General features: G+C 40.6%; 1 protein-coding gene across 16 annotated transcripts in view; it reads left to right on the top strand.

Annotated features, from left to right (window-relative positions):
* The first annotated feature begins 6370 nt into the window (after nucleotides 1-6370).
* The window catches only part of MYBPC1 (myosin binding protein C1), a 121627-nt gene continuing 109060 nt past the window's right edge, over nucleotides 6371-18937 (top strand). For all 16 annotated transcript variants that reach the window (XM_020800479.3, XM_072999989.2, XM_072999988.2 and 13 more), the window contains exon 1: nucleotides 6371-16423. In XM_020800479.3, coding sequence (XP_020656138.3) covers nucleotides 16399-16423 — 25 coding nt within the window. In that variant the 5' untranslated portion in view covers nucleotides 6371-16398. The remainder of the gene's footprint in view (nucleotides 16424-18937) is intronic.

The following is an 18937-nucleotide window of genomic DNA, read 5'->3' as shown; positions in this document are numbered from 1 at the left end:
CACGCGCTTGGGCGCCTCTTGCTGCTGCCTCCCCTGCCTGCCTGATCACCATCTCTGGTGGGAGTGATGAGCTCAGCTCACATGGCAGAGGCAGCAGGAGGCAGAGGCGGAGGCAAACAAGCACTCGCGCGCGCTCAGGCGCTTCTTCCTGGTGCCACCGCCAGATCACCTCCTCCAACAATTGTCTCCTTAGGGCAGGGGACAAAGCAAGACACGTGAGCTGGAGGTGAGCAGCAGAGATGGCAGCAGGAGGAGGAGACAGAGGTGGAGGAGCAGTTGCCCATTAACTGCTCCTCCACCTCCATCAAGGGGTTGTTTTATACATTGGGGTATCGTGTACACGGAAAAATACGGTAATAAGCCCATGATGAAATAAAAAGGACAGAAATACAGATAAAGAAATCTCCCTATTGCTGCAATTTGCTTAAATTGTCAATGATTCGTTACATGTCTACCGTGTAAAAACATGCTCACTCCTATGGAAGCCTTATGGCACGGTGGTTAAACTGCAGTACTGCAGCCAAAACTCTGCTCATGGCCTGGGTTCAATCCCAGGTAGCTGGCTTGGGGGGGTCGCTCAGTCTTCCATACTTCCAATGATATATAAGAAGCATGCTTTGCTTTACTCACTCATTAAATCACAAATCTTGCCACATCTATCTGACAAACCATTGCACCAAAGGGCTTATGTCGCAAACAGTTTTAATCTAATGTTTTATATGCTGTTCTTCCATTTCCTTGTAATCCAACCCCTAGTTATACTGGTCAAATAACCAATCAAGTCCAAAAATAGTTAACAGTGAACTTGGAGGAGGTACGTTGAGGCCCTGTGCAGTTGTAGTTACTGCAGTTGATCTTCAGCCATTTACTTCCTAACGCACAAAAATGGCAATCCACCTTTATCCACAGAAAGTTTCTTCAAACTCTGGGCACTTTCCTAATGAGTTCATATATTATGTCCCCATTCAGGTGTTCAAAAAGGGGTTAATTTGAAAGTGTAAGCAGGAAGAAGTTCTAGCTCCACTCCCTGTCTCCACACACAAATAGAAACAGAAGGAAGAGGAACATTTCTGCTACCTGGGCAGCTTCTCCATCCCATTTGGATCCTGAAAAATCAGCGGTAGGTTGATGGCAAAGGAAGGCTACATGACTTTCTTCTGTTCTTCTTCATGTGGAGACAGACAAGCAGGATGGGTGTGGCTAGAACTCTCTCCCTGCTTTCACTTTCACATTCAGGTGAGAGTCTGAATGTGGTTTATGTTGTGGAACTGTCACTTTTAAAGAACAAAGAAGCAAGCAAACCCCCCCCCCCCCCCATGGTCTGGACAGACAAGTAATTGAAAAGTGCTAACAAAAGACTTTTTGTGTGCTTGCCAGTAGATGGCACCCAGTTTCCCCACTTATCCGGCTGATACTCTTGAAATAATGTTGCAAGGGCCACCCCATATGGGTTGTTGAGCTTATCATAACCGTCAGTGAGCACACTATGCACAAATGCCACCCAGCCTCTTTTGGGCTTCCCATGGGCTTGTATTGTTATGGTTCCAGACTGGTAATGCCTTTAAGCCTCAGGCTCTAACTTGAGCAGGAAGAGTTTATTTTTGGAAGAAGAATCTTTCCCATAGAGGAGTGCCTGTAATTCCAACAAAAGTCCCTGGTTAAAAAAGCAGATATCCTGTACTGAATTATTTGTTCTAAAAAGAGCATCATGCTCATGACAAGTTATGGAAGAATGCTCTATTGAACTGATCTTTGGCAATGGCAACAATCGTAGTATCGCCATTGTACAAAGCAGTAGCTTCACATGGACTTCTACTATGGTCTTGGTTCTTCAGGCAGGCCTTCCGCCCTTCCATCACTTAGTTCCTTGTGTTTTCCCATCTTGGACTTTGCTTACTTCTCTTTTTTTGTTTGGATATAGTCTGTTTTTAATTCTTGTTTTATATTGATCGGACTGTAAGCTGCCCAGAGTAGATTCATTTGAATCTAGATGGGCAGGGTAAAAGCTGAATGAATGAATGAATGAATGAATAAGCTTGTAAAACTGGTGTCAAAGTGGTATCACTCAATTCGCGGAGCTGTTTTCTCTCTTCCTTACTAAAGCTGAATGAATGAATGAATGAATAAGCTTGTAAAACTGGTGTCAAAGCGGTATCACTCAATTCGCGGAGCTGTTTTCTCTCTTCCTTACTAGTGGTTTGTTTTCTACAACTGCAGCCTCTTGCCAGCATGTTATTTCAGTTGTGGTCTCTATATCAAGGGATATCTCAGTATGATGGGATATGCTGTCATCACTTGTTGCCACCAGTATGGTTGGAAGAGAAGGCACCATCTTAATTTTTTTTTAACTTTGCTTGGTTTTCCAGGCAACAAAATATGCTTGGCAAGCCCTGTCTGGATCTACTCACTTCCTTTAAAGCATAATAATTTTCATCATGTGCTGTCCAGTAAATTCTGACTTATGGCAAATCTTTCCTTGGTTTTTGAGGTAGAGAATACTTAGAAGTGGTTTCCCCTTCCCTTCTTCTGTGGGTGCCCTGGAATGGTGCACCTTGCCCAAGATCACACAGGCTGGATCTACTTACAGGAGGCACAGTGGGGAATTGAACTCCCAGTGTCTGGCTCTGCAGCCAGATACCTAAATGAGGAGTTGGCAAATTTCAGAGGTTCAGAACAGTGACTGGGATAGGCAGCATTGGTGGGTGGGTGGGAGTGCCCCCATTTCAGTCCATGAGGTAACTGCACTTCAGGAACCATATACGCCCACACTTTGAACTCGGAGAGTTACACCTGCTCTTGCATTCCCTCCTGTAAAAATATTTTAGTAAGGTTGTATTGTTTTTTTTTTTAACTAAAAAAGCTACCTCACATCCTCTTGGAGCCACAGAGAACAATTTCGTCATTCTTTTGGCTGCTCCTGAGCTGGTTTTGAGAAAAGTCCCAACCTCAGCTAAACACAGCTCCTGTTTAGAGGAATAGCTCATTAATCACAAGAAGAGGTCCAGCTAGGTTTGAGTGAAGGAAACAAAAGGATAGGTCATAGTCTGAGTCATAGCAAATTCAGAGAGCTGGCTTTTACCATGCTAAAAATATAACAGGATTTAGATTTTTCTCGCTGCTTCAGTGGAGATCCGAATTAGAACAGTGGAGTCAGGCTATTTGTTAGAATGCTGAAGCTATGCTTTCACCTATGAGCCTCATCTATATATTAGAAAATAAACCAAATATTATAAAACTGTAATATATCTACTAGTTAGTTGGTTGTTTTATTACGTTTCAGTAAGTATATTATTCTATTGTATTTTATCATTTTTTGTAAGCCGCCCCGAGTAGACTTTGTCTAGAGGGGTGGGGTATAAGTCTAAATAAAGTAAAGTAAGTTAAGTAATAAACCACCGTCAACCTGTTTCCATAGGAAACAAGACTTGAGCACTCTTGCCAACTTCTTACTGGTCGGAGAACTGGAGTGTGTGCGTTCATTTATTCATTCATTCCACAAAGTTTTTAAAAAATTAATTATTGTCACTATTCCTGCTGTCAAGTTGCTTTTGACTTATGACCCTATGAACTTATGGCCTATTATGTCTCCTGTGATTATTCATAATGAGCTTTCCCCTTCTCATTCCTTATAGTATACTACTTAGGAGAGAAAGGGAGGTTTTAATTTTTTTCTCTTATTTTTGGACAGCAAGTGTCTAACCAGCCAAGAAACACATCAGTTGGTGGTGCAGTGTGGCTCAACAGTGACTAAAAAGGGAGTCGAAAAAGTCAGGCTGGGAGTTGGTAGGCTGAGGAGGTGCCATCAAAAAGTCACCGAGCAGGGTGAGAAGGTAACCAACGGTCGAATTGAAGTCAAATCCAAGGAAAACCACCTCTTCAGTCCAAGCAAAAGAGCATCCAGTAATGATTTTAGTATGGAGTCCGGGTTGGGAAACTGCTAATCAATTGAGCAGAAATCAAGGCAAGAACACCACCGAAAACAGAGATATAGATCCAGATGTTGATACAGAAACAGTGTTGGCATTAATTCAGGAACCAAGTCAGGGGTGATGGTGTTTCTGGTAGTTAATTAAAGCAAACACAGTATGTGTCATTGAAAACAACAACAAAAACCGACAGCTGTAAGATGAAGCATGCTGTAATAAACAAGGTAAACACACACTAGAATAAACGTGAAAAAGTGGTGGATGAGCCAGAAATGGGTCTGGGAGCCACCTTATTGTTTTTGATAACTGATCATTCGCTCTCTTTTGTGGGCAGTTTTTTTTAATGGAATGCTTTTGGAGGGGTCTTTGAGGCTGCAAAAATTAACCACATTATGCCCATTTTTACTTCACAATGTTTTTAAAAAACTCTGCCATGAAGGTCTTCCCCAGTGTTTTTCCTGATCTTTAGCTTTTCCTCCCCGTTGAACATTCAGAGGGAAACTTTTTAACGGCTTCTAGGTAACAGTCTGATTAAGCATTTGAGAGGTAATTGTGAAAAGCATTTGGATGATCATTATTGCTTTCTGGTAGTTGGGTGGTTGTTGTTTTTCTGCCCATAAACCGTGAAAAAGCCTCACACGGAGCGGCATATATTGGAAAAAATTGGAAATTAGGTTTGAATTACTGCCCAAGAGGCACCCAGCCATCTAATAACAGAGTACACAGCAGTGTTTTTCTGTTTTCTCACAACAGTTTCCATCCTCTGCCACTAAGTGCTCAAGAAAAAAGAGAACACAGCCATAATGGTTGTGAGCAGAGTGAGTGCTTCAAAAGGGTAAAGAATAATTTAAGGTAATCCCCCACTCTTCAGAATACGTAAAGTTATCCCTTTATTTCACCCTTTAGAAACAAACACTTGATCCAGAATAACCATAGGATAAACAAATCCTTATTTCCTACTGCAGGGGAACTAGTGTGCTTCTTTATTGCTGACTGTATAAAGACAGCTGAAACTGCACCGAAGAAGCACAGCAAAGGAAAGTCCAAGTACTGTATAGATCTAGCCTGTAATATTTCTGTTATGTGATTTTTCATGGGTCATGTATGGAATCTGGGTTTTTTCGGATCGTGTCAGTAGTTTGACTAATGGTGAAGATGATAAAATAATCAAAGAAACTCTTGAATAAGTGGATGAGATGCTGTTCACATTAGGCTATTCTTGTGCATTGCTTTATTTACTGAAATTTTCAAGGAGTCTTATTCTTAAACCTCTCCTGTATTTATAACAAATTGCCCCTGTTTAAATAGTGGCTGTCTTTGTCAAAATCAACAAGACAAGGTGCAATCAAAGAATGGCAAAGTGAAGTACTGTATGGCAAAAATTCTGTTATCAAGATCTCACCTGTAAAATATCTAATCCAATATAGATTTCCAGTTAAATTACAAAAACTAAGAGCACCTGCTAACTTAGTTGGATTCCAGCTCATTGTTTGACAAACCATGGTCTCCATGAGGATACAGCTTTCTCTTTCTAGAAACATCTCAGTTTATACCAATGAGATGAAACAAGGCAGCAAAGTCATACTTACTAATGAGCATTTTGGGTGGGGTGCCAATAGACACCCAAGCTTTCCATTTATCCACGTGTTATTTTTGGATTTTTCTGGAGACTGGTGGAAGGATACGTATGATACCACATTCGCCTCCAACCTTCAGTCTATGTTGCAGTAATGTGAAAGAATGAAATGTGTTCTTTTGATTGATAAACATCTTTAAAATGTGCAAATAGGCAAAATAATTCACATTGAGGATGTGGAATGGTTGTCAACAAGAAATTCTACAAAACTGAGACTTGTTTATCCTGTATTGGTGCTAAGAGGCATAATAATAGCGCTGCAACTATTTCACTGCTTCCCTTATTATGACATTCATGCATGCTTAATTGTCTGGATTTTATTTCCTTTGACTTTGTGAATTTCGTTGTATGTGTATATACTTACAATGACAATAAATTATTATTATTATTTTCAAAATTTTACTTCAATGGTTTTTAAATATCTTAAAATTGTAAGTACTGACCCCAGAAAAATGTCCGGATTAATTTATACATTTAGGTTTATAGCATACTCTTCCTATTGTATTATGATGATGATGATGATGATGATGATGATGATGATGATGTCCAAAGAGTGCACAAAGAGATTACAAAATTAGACATGATATAGTAGCAAAATTAGTGCACTGGTCATTATGCAAAAAAATATAACTTGCCAGTCTCCAAAAACCCCTTGGAAATCAGGTACAGAAGGTGTCAGAAAATGACAATGTGAAGATCCTGTGGGACTTCTGGATCCAAACAGATCGACACTTGAACATAACGCACCAGACGTAGTAGGGATAGAGTGAAGAAATGTCTGGATCATTGACACTGCAATTCCAGGGGGTGCCAGAGCTGAATATAAAGACTTGGAAAAACTAAGAGACCTGGCAATTGAGATGTCTCGTCTCTGGCAGAAACACACTTCAGTGGTCCCCATAGTCATTGGGGCTTTGGGAACAATACCAAGAAATTTCACACAATACTGTATTATAAGCAGTTGCAGATCTCAGAAATCAAACCATCAGAACTACAAAAATTACACTATTAGGAACAGTATACATACTGCATGATATTTAACAGCTTTGGTTAAAACTTGTATCTGCTATATAATACCAGCCAATGTTTGTATACATTTGACTATGCCTGGTGTTTTTGAATAATACTCATAATAATAAATGTGCCTCCAAGTCAGTTCTGTCTTAATGGGTTTTTTCCAGGTAGAGAATACTCAGAAGTGGTTCCCCATTCCCTTCTTCTGGGGGAACCCTGGGACTGTGCAGTTTGCCCAAAGCCACATGGGCTGGCGCTACTTTCAGGAGGCACAATGGGGACTAGCACTCCCAGCCTCTGGCTCTGCAACTAGAAATTTGAAGACATCAACTGCATTGGTTCCCAAACTGGGTGTGTGTGTGTGTGTGTGTGTGCCTTCTTAGCATGAATGAGGCTGACATTTCCACAAGAGGAAAACAACAGCAAGAATAGTTTATATATTCTGGTGAAAGACATCCTTCCCTATCTGAAGAAAACCTTTTTGTGCTAATTTTTTTAAGTAACTGTGTTTGTGTTTGTTTTTCATATTACTTTTTGTTTGTTTGTTTGTTAAAAAGGGATTGAATGATGGTAAAGAAGAGATGGGGAGGTGTGAGGATTTCTCAGACATTAAAAAGTGGGCGTAAGCTGAAAAGTTTGGGAATGGCTGAGCAACCCTCTCAAAAGTAGCATCCCTACAAGAGTGATCAATATAAATTTTGAAAACTTAATTTTGCTCCTTTATTCACCTCTCTGGGAATTATACCTGCTCTTCTTGGTTTGTCTGGCTCTGCCTTTTCTTCTTGCCTTTTCTTCCTTCACATCATTTAAAGATGCAGTGATACCAGCTTTCTGTGGCTCCTGCTAGCATGTGGGCCCCTCCTTCCAGTGAGGCCAGCTGTCGACCCCTGTGGTGAGCACAAAGATCGACTGTGAGAAATGAAATCCTAGGCCTGTTATGGGACACTCCTCCCAGACATGTGGTCGTTGCAGTGTTTTGGCTGGTTGTCAGGCAGCAAGTATAGCCATCAAATGGTGTTTATCTGTCAAACAAATTCAGTTCATGACTTGTGATGATGCCAAGCTTATTTGTATTGGAAGGAAACTGGGAAAAATAATATGCTTTTCATCCATAACTAGTTGTGAAGAGTGAATGCTCGTCAAGACAATCGTCACAGCCACATCCCCTAAGACAGCTCAAACATTCAGGCAGCTGTGTTGAGCCGTATCAGCTAACCAGTTCTGACAATTTTAATCTGCATTAGGAACAGGTCTTTGGTAAGATGGGCTTAATGGTCTGTTCCAAACCACATAACTGTGCAAAGATTTTCAACCTAAGCAGCCTTTCCCTCCTGTAACTATGTGCTCAAAGGTTAAATGGGACTGTAAAAGGATTTCAAAAGGGTATCTACAGAAGCCAAAAGATTAATTGGGATGGATGAAGTGTGGCTTATGGCTGACCATAAATGTGGAACAGCATTGGGCCATAAGTAATTTAGCTTCTCTCCTGGTTAGCAACCATTTTCTAATAACAGCATGCTCAATAACTGAACAGTACAGAGTTTCAAAAGAATATCTACAGAGGCCAGATGTCTCAGGAGATTTATTTGGGGTGGAGTCACAACTAGAGGCTCAGGGGAGTCTTAAAATGTTCAGTCTGTGAGGTGCCTGAGAAACGATATTATGATGGCATACAAGAACCTTCATGGGATAAAGGATCTGCTTTTGAACCTGTTGCCTTTATACTACAAGGGTAAAACTCAAGGTCACATGCTAAATTTGGGAAGGAGACATGCTGGAAGGATCCTTTTGATCCAAAGAATGTCCAGCATGTCATAGGATGCTGGCTGTACAAAACAACAGAGAGCCTCACCCAATTAAAGCAAGTTAATGGTAGTTGCTCATCATTGCAGGTGATGACAGATCTAAATGTTTCAAAAACTGGCTCAGAAACACATTCCGGAATGCATTTTCAAATCACTTCCACAATGCTTAAATAATTAGCCACCTCTGTATATGCATCACGTGAAGGAGAATCACATGTGCGCCTGCCATCCACCCATTAAGTATGTGTGTTTGCAAACAGGGCCAGCCTGACATATTTTGTGGCCTGACATCCCCCTCTAAAGACAATATGCATGCTGTCCAGAGCTGGCCAAGTCAGTTTGGCATGTGAAGTAGAAAATTTCATAAGTATCTGTCACTATCTGTTGCAGTTTAAAAAAAAAATGCTGACACACAAAATCTGTTGCTTGAAATGGCCAATTTAAACCCTGTGTGATTGTAGGACTGGCCTGATCCACATGGGAAAACGTTTCCCTAGAGGTCTATAGATGTCTAGGAATGTAGATTTTCAGCCGTCTTCTGGAATCTTACCCTGTATTATCAAGACTCCAGGATGCTCAAAAGGTCAACCTGAGCAGAGGTCCATATACATAGGTTTTATTTAGGTTGGAACCAGTTTTACTACATGTCTTTAGTGGTGGGGCGCTCCTGATGCCGCTCAGTGGCTCCTTCATATACGCAATTCCTTTTCACATCACACCTGTCTTCCACCTCTGGAAAAAAAGTGTTTCTTATAAAGAAATCAGCATATGTGTCTGTGAAGATTCTCAGTCATCCAGGTGAGGTTATCTGGAAGTTGAGTCATGGCAACTGAATGTCTTTATTATCAGGTTGAAACGTTTCACTGCTCATCCAAGTAGTTTCTTCAGTCTGAGGAGAGTTGGTAGGAGATCAATATGTGGTATTTTGCTTTACATGCAAATTGATGCTCTTTGGCTTGCTTACTGTTCTCTCTTTCTCTCTCTTTCTCTCCTCATCTCCCCAGATCACTTTCTGTTGTGTTACCTTTTGCTTCTAGCTTCGTCTTAGCAAGACAGAAAAGGAGACTTGCAATTACACATGCCAGATCTAGGAGTCTGAGTAAATAGGTTTATAGAATCTTTTTCCTTGTGCACTTTGTTTACATGGATGTTCTGTAACAAAACAGAAAGTAAATGATTTCCTTTTTTGCCGTATTATCAGTCTCCAGATGGTACTCCTTTCCAATAGTCATAAGCTCAAAACTATGCTGCTGCGTTCTGCAAGCATAATACCAAATAATTCTAAATAGAAAGATATTGGGGATGGCTGGGCTTCAATGGCTACTAGCATGGACACAACTGGGCTTTGAACCAGAAAGCATATAATTCATGTTCCTAATTGTTGTGCTCTACCAGCTTTTCACAGAACCACTTGTAGCCAGGCAGACATAAATGTCCTACCTCATCATCTTGAACCTTGCCTCTTACTGCCTCTATAACTCATCCTGGGAAGAAAACTATATCTCACCAAAAAGTGATCAGTGTGTTTTATATTTGAATTCATTACTAATATCATGTAGGTCTTGCTAAACTGCACAGGTAACTTTAACAAATTATGGCTTTATGGTTTTACTGTTGTTATTATGTGTTATCATGTTGCCTCTTATAGCCAACATATGGTCAAGATTTTGTTGTTTAGCATAGTAAATTACACTAGAGCAGGCCCATTAAATCAGCAAGGATTTGGTGAGTCAACTCCTATGTGAGTTCAATTGATTCAAATTGGCCTACTTTAACCACAACATACTATGCTAATTAAGTCACAGAGAGAGTGTGAAGCAATAGAACCTACGGAGCAGTTGACTCACCAAATTCCCATTGATTCAGTGCAGTTTATTATACTATACAATAGGATTTTGGACTATGAATGGATGACCTCCAAACATCCTCTTGTTAACAGCCTGGTTTAGCTCTTGCAAACTCATGGTTGTGACTTCCTTTATTGAATCAATCCATCTCACATTCCTGCCCCCCACCCGGCCTTCAGCTTTTCCCAGCATTATTGTCTCTTCTAGTGACTCTTGTCTTCTCATGATGAACCCAATGTACAACAGCCTCCATTTGGCTATTTTTTGCATGTACTAGGGCCCACTTGTTTGTTTTTGTGCTGGTTCGTGGCATCTGCAAAGCTGTCTTCCAGCACTATATTTTCAATCAATTGGTTCCCAACCCCACCCCTATCAGCTTTCTTGACATCCATACATAAAAACTAGAAATATCACTATATGGATGATCTTGACCCTAGTTATACACTGTTACACCTCGGTTTCTTTTTCTTTCCTTTTTTTCTTCATAGCTGCCCTTCTGCAACTCAGTCTACTTCTGATTTCTTGACTGCAGCCTCTTTTTGGAATGATGATTAAACCAAGGTCTGATACTTTATTTTATTCTATTTTTTGACATTTCCAATATGCAGCATTGTAAAGGGCTTTGGAATTTTTGGAACTACTGTACAGTAAAAATGTTAAATATGCTAGCTTCCCATGGAAAGCAGGAAAAAGGAGAGAAGCGCAAAGATACTCTGTAGCTTGAGCTTGCCAGCAAGTGAGAAACAGGGGCATATAACCTCTGACACTGGTGGTAACAAATGACCATCCTGACAAGTAGTCATGGGTGATGAATGAATCCCAATGAATCCTTTCAGTCCCCCTTTAAAGCTGTCCAGTTTGGCAGTCATCTCTATGTACTGTGGCAGTGAATTCCAAAGCTGAACTGTGTCCTGCTGAAGAACTGCTTCCTTTTGTCCATTCTGAAACCTCCCATCATTCAGCTTTACTGTATGGTTCCAGAACTGATCTGCCTATTTTTGCAAGTCAAATCATGCATACTTTGATATCCTTCTATTATCCCTGCCTCCCCCCCCCCCCAATTTAAATAGTCCCAAACATTATAATCTTTCTTTGTAAGGGAGTTGTTCCAATCCATTGACTATTCTAGTTACTCTTTTCCGAAGCTTTTGCACCTGTACAATATTCCTTTCCAGTTAATAATAATAATCCTGTCCTATCAAATCAATTCTGACTTACGGGAAGCCTTTTCAGGGTTTTTCAGATAGAGAATACTGTACTCAGAAACGGTTTCCCCATCCCTTCTTCTGGGGGTGCTCTGGGACTGTGCAACTTGTCCAAGGCCACACAGACCGGCTGAACCTGCAGGAGACACAGTGGGGAATTAAACTCCCAACCTCTGGCTCCACAACTAAATATCTAAACTACAGAGCTATCCAGGTGCAGTGACCAAAATTATACAATTAACAATAGTAATTGGCACAGAATGAAGTTTGTTTTGGTGATTTCAACCAAAGCAAAGCATAAATGTGATAAACATCCACATAATTTGTGACTTTCGTAATCAGAGGTATTTTTTTCCTTAGAATATGAAGGTCCCACTTTTAACCAATGTAACTAGATTATTCTTGTGAATGTGTTCTGTGCTTTCAAGAAGCTGTGTGACCCAGAGGTCATCATCACATCCTAAGGTGATGAATTATGCTAAGTGACATGGATAGTATGAAGAAATATGGCCATGCATTTAGTGGTGAAATTAAATACAGACATAACTTCTCTCTTTCCTAGACAGAATCCAGGGGAGATCCTATTTCCAGAACAAACTGTTGCTGTATGAGGTGGCTACTTACACATTGCCAAAAAGGAGGATTGCCATTTGCATGGAACTGCATATGCTGATTTATGTATGTTGTATGTTGCTTCATCTTTCGGTCAAACTTGCGATTGGCCAGCTCTTCAAGAACTGGCGATGCCTTTGGGAAGAGGATTAGGCTTTCATACAGAGGATCATCATCCTTAAAGAAGGCCGGTGGCCACCCAGTGCATGCAAAACAAATTGGCTGGAGATTGCCGAAATCACTAACCTGCTGCCCCCTTTTTCTCCATGTCCTTTACAGCTCTATGGCTATGTCAGTCTGCACTTCAGTTTGGATTTGAGGAGGAAGAGACTGAAAGCCAGGAGAACTGAGATAATGAATGTGTCAAAGTTGTAGTAATTAAAGCAACCAAAAAGCTAATAGGCTGAGGAAAGAAGCCTTTGCTTTTACTATTTTCCTTTTGTATCAACCTGAGACCTACTGAGTGCCAATTCATGTGAGCAAAACATACAAAACCTTTTTTATACTTAAAGATTGCTTCCTGAGTATTATTTTCTAAAGTGCTAGGCCTTTGGTGAGGGTGGATAAAGAAGGGGACTCCTTAGCTAATTCTGACCCTTAAGTAGCTGGCCTTCTGCTGTGCATTTTACTGTAACTTACACAAGTTCCTAGAACTCTCAACAATACTCACATCTGCAGGCAGGGAATTGACTCATTTCTTCCCTGCGTTAGTTTCAAACAAATCGGTTAGTTTCAAACAAATCCATTCTTCTTCTTGCTGCAGATTCAGTTAGGCCTGAAGGAAAATGGCCTACTGGTTGTTGTGGGTTTTTCGGGCTCTTTGGCCATGTTCTGAAGGTTGTTCTTCCTAATGTGGCCGGCATCTGCAGAGGATTGGCGTCAGAACTCTGTCTGTACAATTCTGACTCCAGTCCTCTGAAGATGCCGGCCATAGAGACTGGCGAAAAGTTAGGAAGAACAAAGAGCCCAAAAAACCCACAACAACCATTAGATCCCAGCCGTGAAAGCCTTCGCGAATACAAATGGCCTATTGACTGAGTATGATCCATCATACAAGGATTATTTTGGTGAGAGAGTTGCATGTCTCCTCCACGATCCTGCATTTGGGCTTTTTTTTTCTTTTCTTTAAAGGCCCTGGTCCCTCATCTCTTTAAATTTTTAATGGTTTGGTTTAAATGATTTAATTACTTTTTTAGTTTTAATTATTTTTCTGTTTAAATTATTGTTACTTTAACTGTAAAACCCAAGAGCAGGCACAAAGGTCACTGGTCAACATCTTCCCCACTCGGATGGGATGCATTATAATTCTGCTTAAAATATTAATTGTTTAACTATAGATCCTAAGAGCAGGGACATGACTGCAAATAAATAACGGATTTAACATGATGACTTGTTTAGCCCTTAGAAAGCAATACAGTCAATAGAAGCTCAGATAGCTCATGTGTTATGGCAAAGGTGACATAAACAAGGCGGGCTGAAATGATCTGGATGCCGTTTGCTTTCTTGCCCTTTTGCTTCCTGTGATGGCTGGGATGAAGAATGTTGCACAAACAGCACAATCCACCCTAGAGGACAAAAAAGGGCTCCCAAAGAGCAACCTCTATTCAACCTAGGAACATTTCCTGAAAAAAAAGGAGCTACAGCTTTCTTTGCCTAAGTCAGCTGTCCCCAGATGGCCTTGTGTTCCTTACAGCTCCCATCACCCAAACCACTGAACTGGAGGGACTGGCGTGGTTCATTAACTCAGAGAAACCACCGAGAACCATTGTCTATTGTTCTCATTCCAAAAACAGGAAAGGCTTGTCTGGACATTATGTTTGAGATGGGAAGCGCTGCAGGCTTTTATCATGGAATCCACATCCATGACAGTTCCTGAAGATGCACATGCATGGATTATAAACTCGTTACTTACTGGTTTGGTCCTCAACAGTGAATAGATGATCTGCACAGGAGTCAGGTGACAAGGTCATTATGGGTACTGTAATCCCTGTGATAAACGTTCCTAAACTGTTTTCTAGAACCACCACAATCCGATTCATCAAGGCTATGTTCTGGGTGAATATAAATATTTCAGAGAAACTAAGGTGGTACCAGGTTTGCACTGAGAGAAGAGTTAGCACTATTTATCAAAATAGGTAAAGGTAAAGGTTCCCCTTGACAATTTGTCCAGTTGTTTCTGACTCTAGGGGATGGTGCTCATCCCTCTTTCCAAGCTGTAAAGCCACAGAGCCAGCATTTGTCCGAAGACAGTTTCCGTGGTCATGTGGCCAGCGCAACTAGACACAGAATGCTGTTACCTTCCCACCGTGGTGGTACCTATTTATCTACTCGCATTTTACATACCGTACTTTCAAACTTCTAGGTTGGCAGGAGCTGGGACAAACGACTTGAAGTGCTGATCTTTTGACGTTGTAGCTCAGAGATTTAACCAGCAGCGCCACCACATCCCTGCCATTTATCAAAATAGTGGTCTCTAAACAGACTTTCAGCTTTCTCCTCCACTTCACCTCGGTGGATATTTTGGAGGAGCAGGAGTTGGTGGTAGGGGCAACAGCGGCGGCGTCAGAGGCAACTCTAGATGGATAACAGTCCTGGATTACAGCACTGATTACAGTCCCAGGATATTGTTGAATAATTCCCGTAATCCTTGCTCATTGATTATGCTGGCTGGAGTTTCTGGGAGCTGAAGTCCAACATCATCTGAGAATCTACATTTGAAAACCATTCAGCTAGAGGGCATAAGGGGAGAAAAAAAGCATTTCACAGATTCTGTATAGATGATGTTGGATTATCATGCCTCCTTCAGGTCTCTAAAAAATTGTAATCCATATATAGCCTTAGACTGCTATATACCTAGGAAAGAAAGCATCTCAGCAACATTGTGCATTTCATAGTACTTTATGCAGAATAAATTAAGGTACAGTTTCAAAGGCACTGCAAGACTTTTTGTTATTTGGCTACATATTTATTCAGGCTTACTGTCCTATTAATTTTTTATGCTTCCAGGCTGAAGCCCAATATTTCCTGATCCCCTTAATCACATAAGCAATCTATGTGATAGTTCACTATATTACAAAAATGGAAATGGCAGGCTACTGGATTGAATTACCTAAAGCTGATAAATAAGTTTAAGGGCCGAATACTGCTTTGGTGAACTGCTTGCGTAATTGTCCAAAGTGGGCAAGCAGTCTGGCATTTTATGAGCTCACACAAAGAGGTATTGAGTGTTCTAACCGTTCGTCCATAAAAGGAGCTTTCCCTTCAGATGGAAAGAAATATATAAGATGTATAGCCTTAAACTTGTTAAACCAGGTTAGTTGATCACACCACCTTTCTGGTACCATGCATTCTTCAGGCCTTCATAACACTCTGTTGCTTGACTGCTTCCTATAGAAATCAATGGCACAGTTTAATGGTGTCCCTACAGCAGTGGAGTCTATGTTCTCACTGACTGAAATGAACTTCAGTGAAAAAAAAACTCCCAGGGCACTCCTTGTGAAAAAAAAACATACACACTGTGCATCCACCTGGAGAAGAAAATAAAATATAATTCATCTTAGTAAAAGGCCTTCCATTTGTGTAATGTAACTGAGACCTGTTATACTGCAGAAACATAAATATTCCTTCTAAGGTTAAGAAAAGGATGCTGATACTTGCATTATTTGTCAAAGTAGTTAAGAAATACTGTATATTCATTGTGAACTTATTTTGTTGGGTTATGTTCATGTTATTTGGGGTGGAGAAAGTGGCGGCGCTATGGAGGATCTTCTCATAAAGGTGAGTTTTCGCCCCATAGGAATGCATTAAACGAAGCGGGGCACCACTCTATCTATCTATCTATCTATCTATCTATCTATCTATCTATCTATCTATCTATCTATCTATCTATCTATCTATCTATCTATCTATCTATCTATCTATCTATCTATCTATCTATCTATCTATCTATAAAACAGAACAGATCCTGTATCTCTGAAAGCTCTCTGTTAGCTTGCCTGGTGGCCTGTTTCATTCCCCCACTTTGTGTATGAATCTGATGCTTCTGAAGATAGAAATTTATAGCTGTTCTTCTCAGCCACATGAAATGCAGAAGAGATTCCTTCCTAAAGCCAAGAGGGCAGTGGCTGCAAACAACAGATGTAAGCGGAGCTCCCATAACTGTCAGTTTTCAGAGGGTTCGCATTGAGAGGAGAGGAGGTGCTATTCTGATTGATATTTCAATGCTGTATATAAAGTAGAGGAATTTCCCTCTTCCTCTGCTTGCCATATTGGTCTGCACACTCTCCAGGGGACTTGTGGCTACTTGCTGTTGTGTCTGGCACACATAAAAAGGAATAAAAAGGAACTGAAACTATGCCAGAACCCACCAAAAAAGCTGGTAAGCTTAACTGCATCCCTTTTCTTATATACAGAATGTGGCTTATCTAGATGCAAAATGCTCCTTTCAAAAGGAGCAGACAACTGAACCGTGATCAGAGTAGGTGAACCTTTTAATCGGCTAATTAAGAAAAGCAAAGAAGTGCTATTATCTCTAAGCTCCCCTTTTTAACCAGCTTGAGTCTCACTTTTTCTTTGTGTTTTGTTCATGTAGTATATGTACCTTCATTACTGCAAATGAATCTAAACTGTATGTCAATAGGAACAGGAGAATTATAATTTAGTGCTATTATTTGTCCATGGATGTTTGATATTTATTATCCTGTTACCTTCTTCAGTTTCCTCCCTATATATCAAATTCAGAGACTATTTCTGTACCAAGAGGAAGATGTCATTATTCTTGGCCTCAGTCTGAACTTTGAAAAAGGACCACTGCCCTTCTCTAGCAAAGCTCTCACACAAGAGTAACATATTTAGAAGCATTTAATCCAGTACACCACAGCAGGAAGATGATCTAGACTGCAATCTTTCTGAACAGACTTCTCTTCGGGAAGGAGAGTCTTTAGCTTTCATGTCATTTAAAGAAGGTTCAAGTATTCAAATATTAATGCTAAATCTCCTTCCATACTGCAGTTCTTTATGTACTGCTGACCATTGCCACAAAACAAAGAACCACTCTCTTTTTGCCTGATGGTATCATTTGCAAAACTTGGAAAAGTTCCTTTTTGGATGGTAGTTTTTCTGACTTTAGGAGTCTGAGAACCGAAAGAAATGACGCGGCAGCTTTGCAATCAATAGGTGATATAACATTCACACTGCAGAACTTTTTCAAAACTGTCATGGTCCACCTGCATCCATTTTTAACCTTCTGTTGAGTAATCACCAAACAAAAGCAAGCTGATTTGCAATATGTGGAGCTGAGAAATTTCACTTAAGGATAGTCAAATGCCCTTTACTTCTCAAGTCAGTTATGGTACTCATTATGTAGTTGCTAGCTCATTTGTTTTTGCCCTGAGAGCTGTAGTGAAAGCACAAGGCAATTTTTCTCAAGCTCTTATATTTTAGGTCTACTCAGCTCATTAGTTATAGCCCAACACTGTGGATGGTTTGTGAAAAGTAAATTATAGTATGTTCAATGGGACTTCATCTCAGGTCTGTGGGAAAGGAATGGCAACTTGAATGTTTTTCCTCTGAATTAAGCCCAATGTTTTTCCTCCTCTAAATTAAATGTGCCCTTGCCAAAGAGTCATCTGAAAATCACAGAAACAAACAGAGGGAGCATAGAACCCATATGGCGCTACTCACTGAAATGCAGCCCCATGAGCATTTTCTGCCCCCCCCATCCATATGTTCATACCACTTTTCCTCAGAAAGTCCCCTTAAGCCCTCTAGGAGATGTGGGGGATAATTTTTCTCTGTTTGAGAGGACAGCACCCCTTGCCCCCCCCCACTGCACTCAAACCGTTGTGATTTTTAAAACAGGCCACTAGAGGGCATGAGAGGGGCTTTTTGTTTTGTTTTAAAATAGTCTTCCTGTTAAGAAAAATGACAGTGGAGATGTAGCAATGGCTTTCTAAGGTCCAGGGTGGCCATGTGTGGCCCTTGGACTTCTGGAGCTTGAACACCCTTTCATGGCAAGACAACATCTCTATGGTGATTTCACAGAAGGCAAGAAAAATCGCATATTTGCTGCAATCCGTGTTGCATGAGAAAAACCACAGTAAAACAGCTGATTGAACCATTGTTACCTTACATTTTTGCCTTCTCACACAATAATGCATAACTTTCCTATATGGAAGTGACATTATCTATATAGTACCTACATACTACAAATGCCTTGTATGGGGAAGTTGTGTTCTTTTGTTTGGGATACTGGAGAATGTTATTATGCTCACACTGAAATGGCAGAGTTGAAGGTTGGGGGAATCTTGTGTGAATTTTTTACTAGAACTACAAAATCCACCAGAAGCCCAAGTTTGCTGAAAAAGACAAGCTCTTAGAATTAAGAATATTCCAGGCTAAATCAAATAGTTAGCTCCAAGTAGAGTAGATGGGATCACGGTGAGACAGCGCTTAATGCTGGTTCCATAAGTTCAGTTGGTGTACTGTAATTGTGACTAGCGGTTAGATCTTGTAGGAATTATCCGGCTGCATTCCAGAGTAGTTTTTTTCATATTTTGGTTGGTTCATCCATGCTTTCTTAATTTCAGTATAATATAGAGCAGGAGGCTTTTTGTTGTTCTGGGAGTCAGAAAGCCTTCCAACTCTACTACAGACCTACCAGAGATCACCTACGACATCCTTTTGCTAACAAGCTAACAACATTTTTCTCTGGATGTATCTCAGCTATGCTGTATTTGCTTTCATGCTCACTATAATTCATTTCCATATTTGGGATCTGGCAAGACTATATCCTCAGGGTGTATTGGATGGCAGCTCTGTGGGGTTTTCACCTTGCCTGTTAGCAAGCGGCATGGATGTCTTGAGTGTTTTACAGGGTGTGCTTCACTAAATC

This window comes from Pogona vitticeps, chromosome 5 (genome assembly GCF_051106095.1).
Source record: "Pogona vitticeps strain Pit_001003342236 chromosome 5, PviZW2.1, whole genome shotgun sequence".
Taxonomy (NCBI): domain Eukaryota; kingdom Metazoa; phylum Chordata; class Lepidosauria; order Squamata; family Agamidae; genus Pogona; species Pogona vitticeps.
Note: the sequence above shows the minus strand (reverse complement) of the source record. Positions and strands in the feature narration are given on the sequence as shown.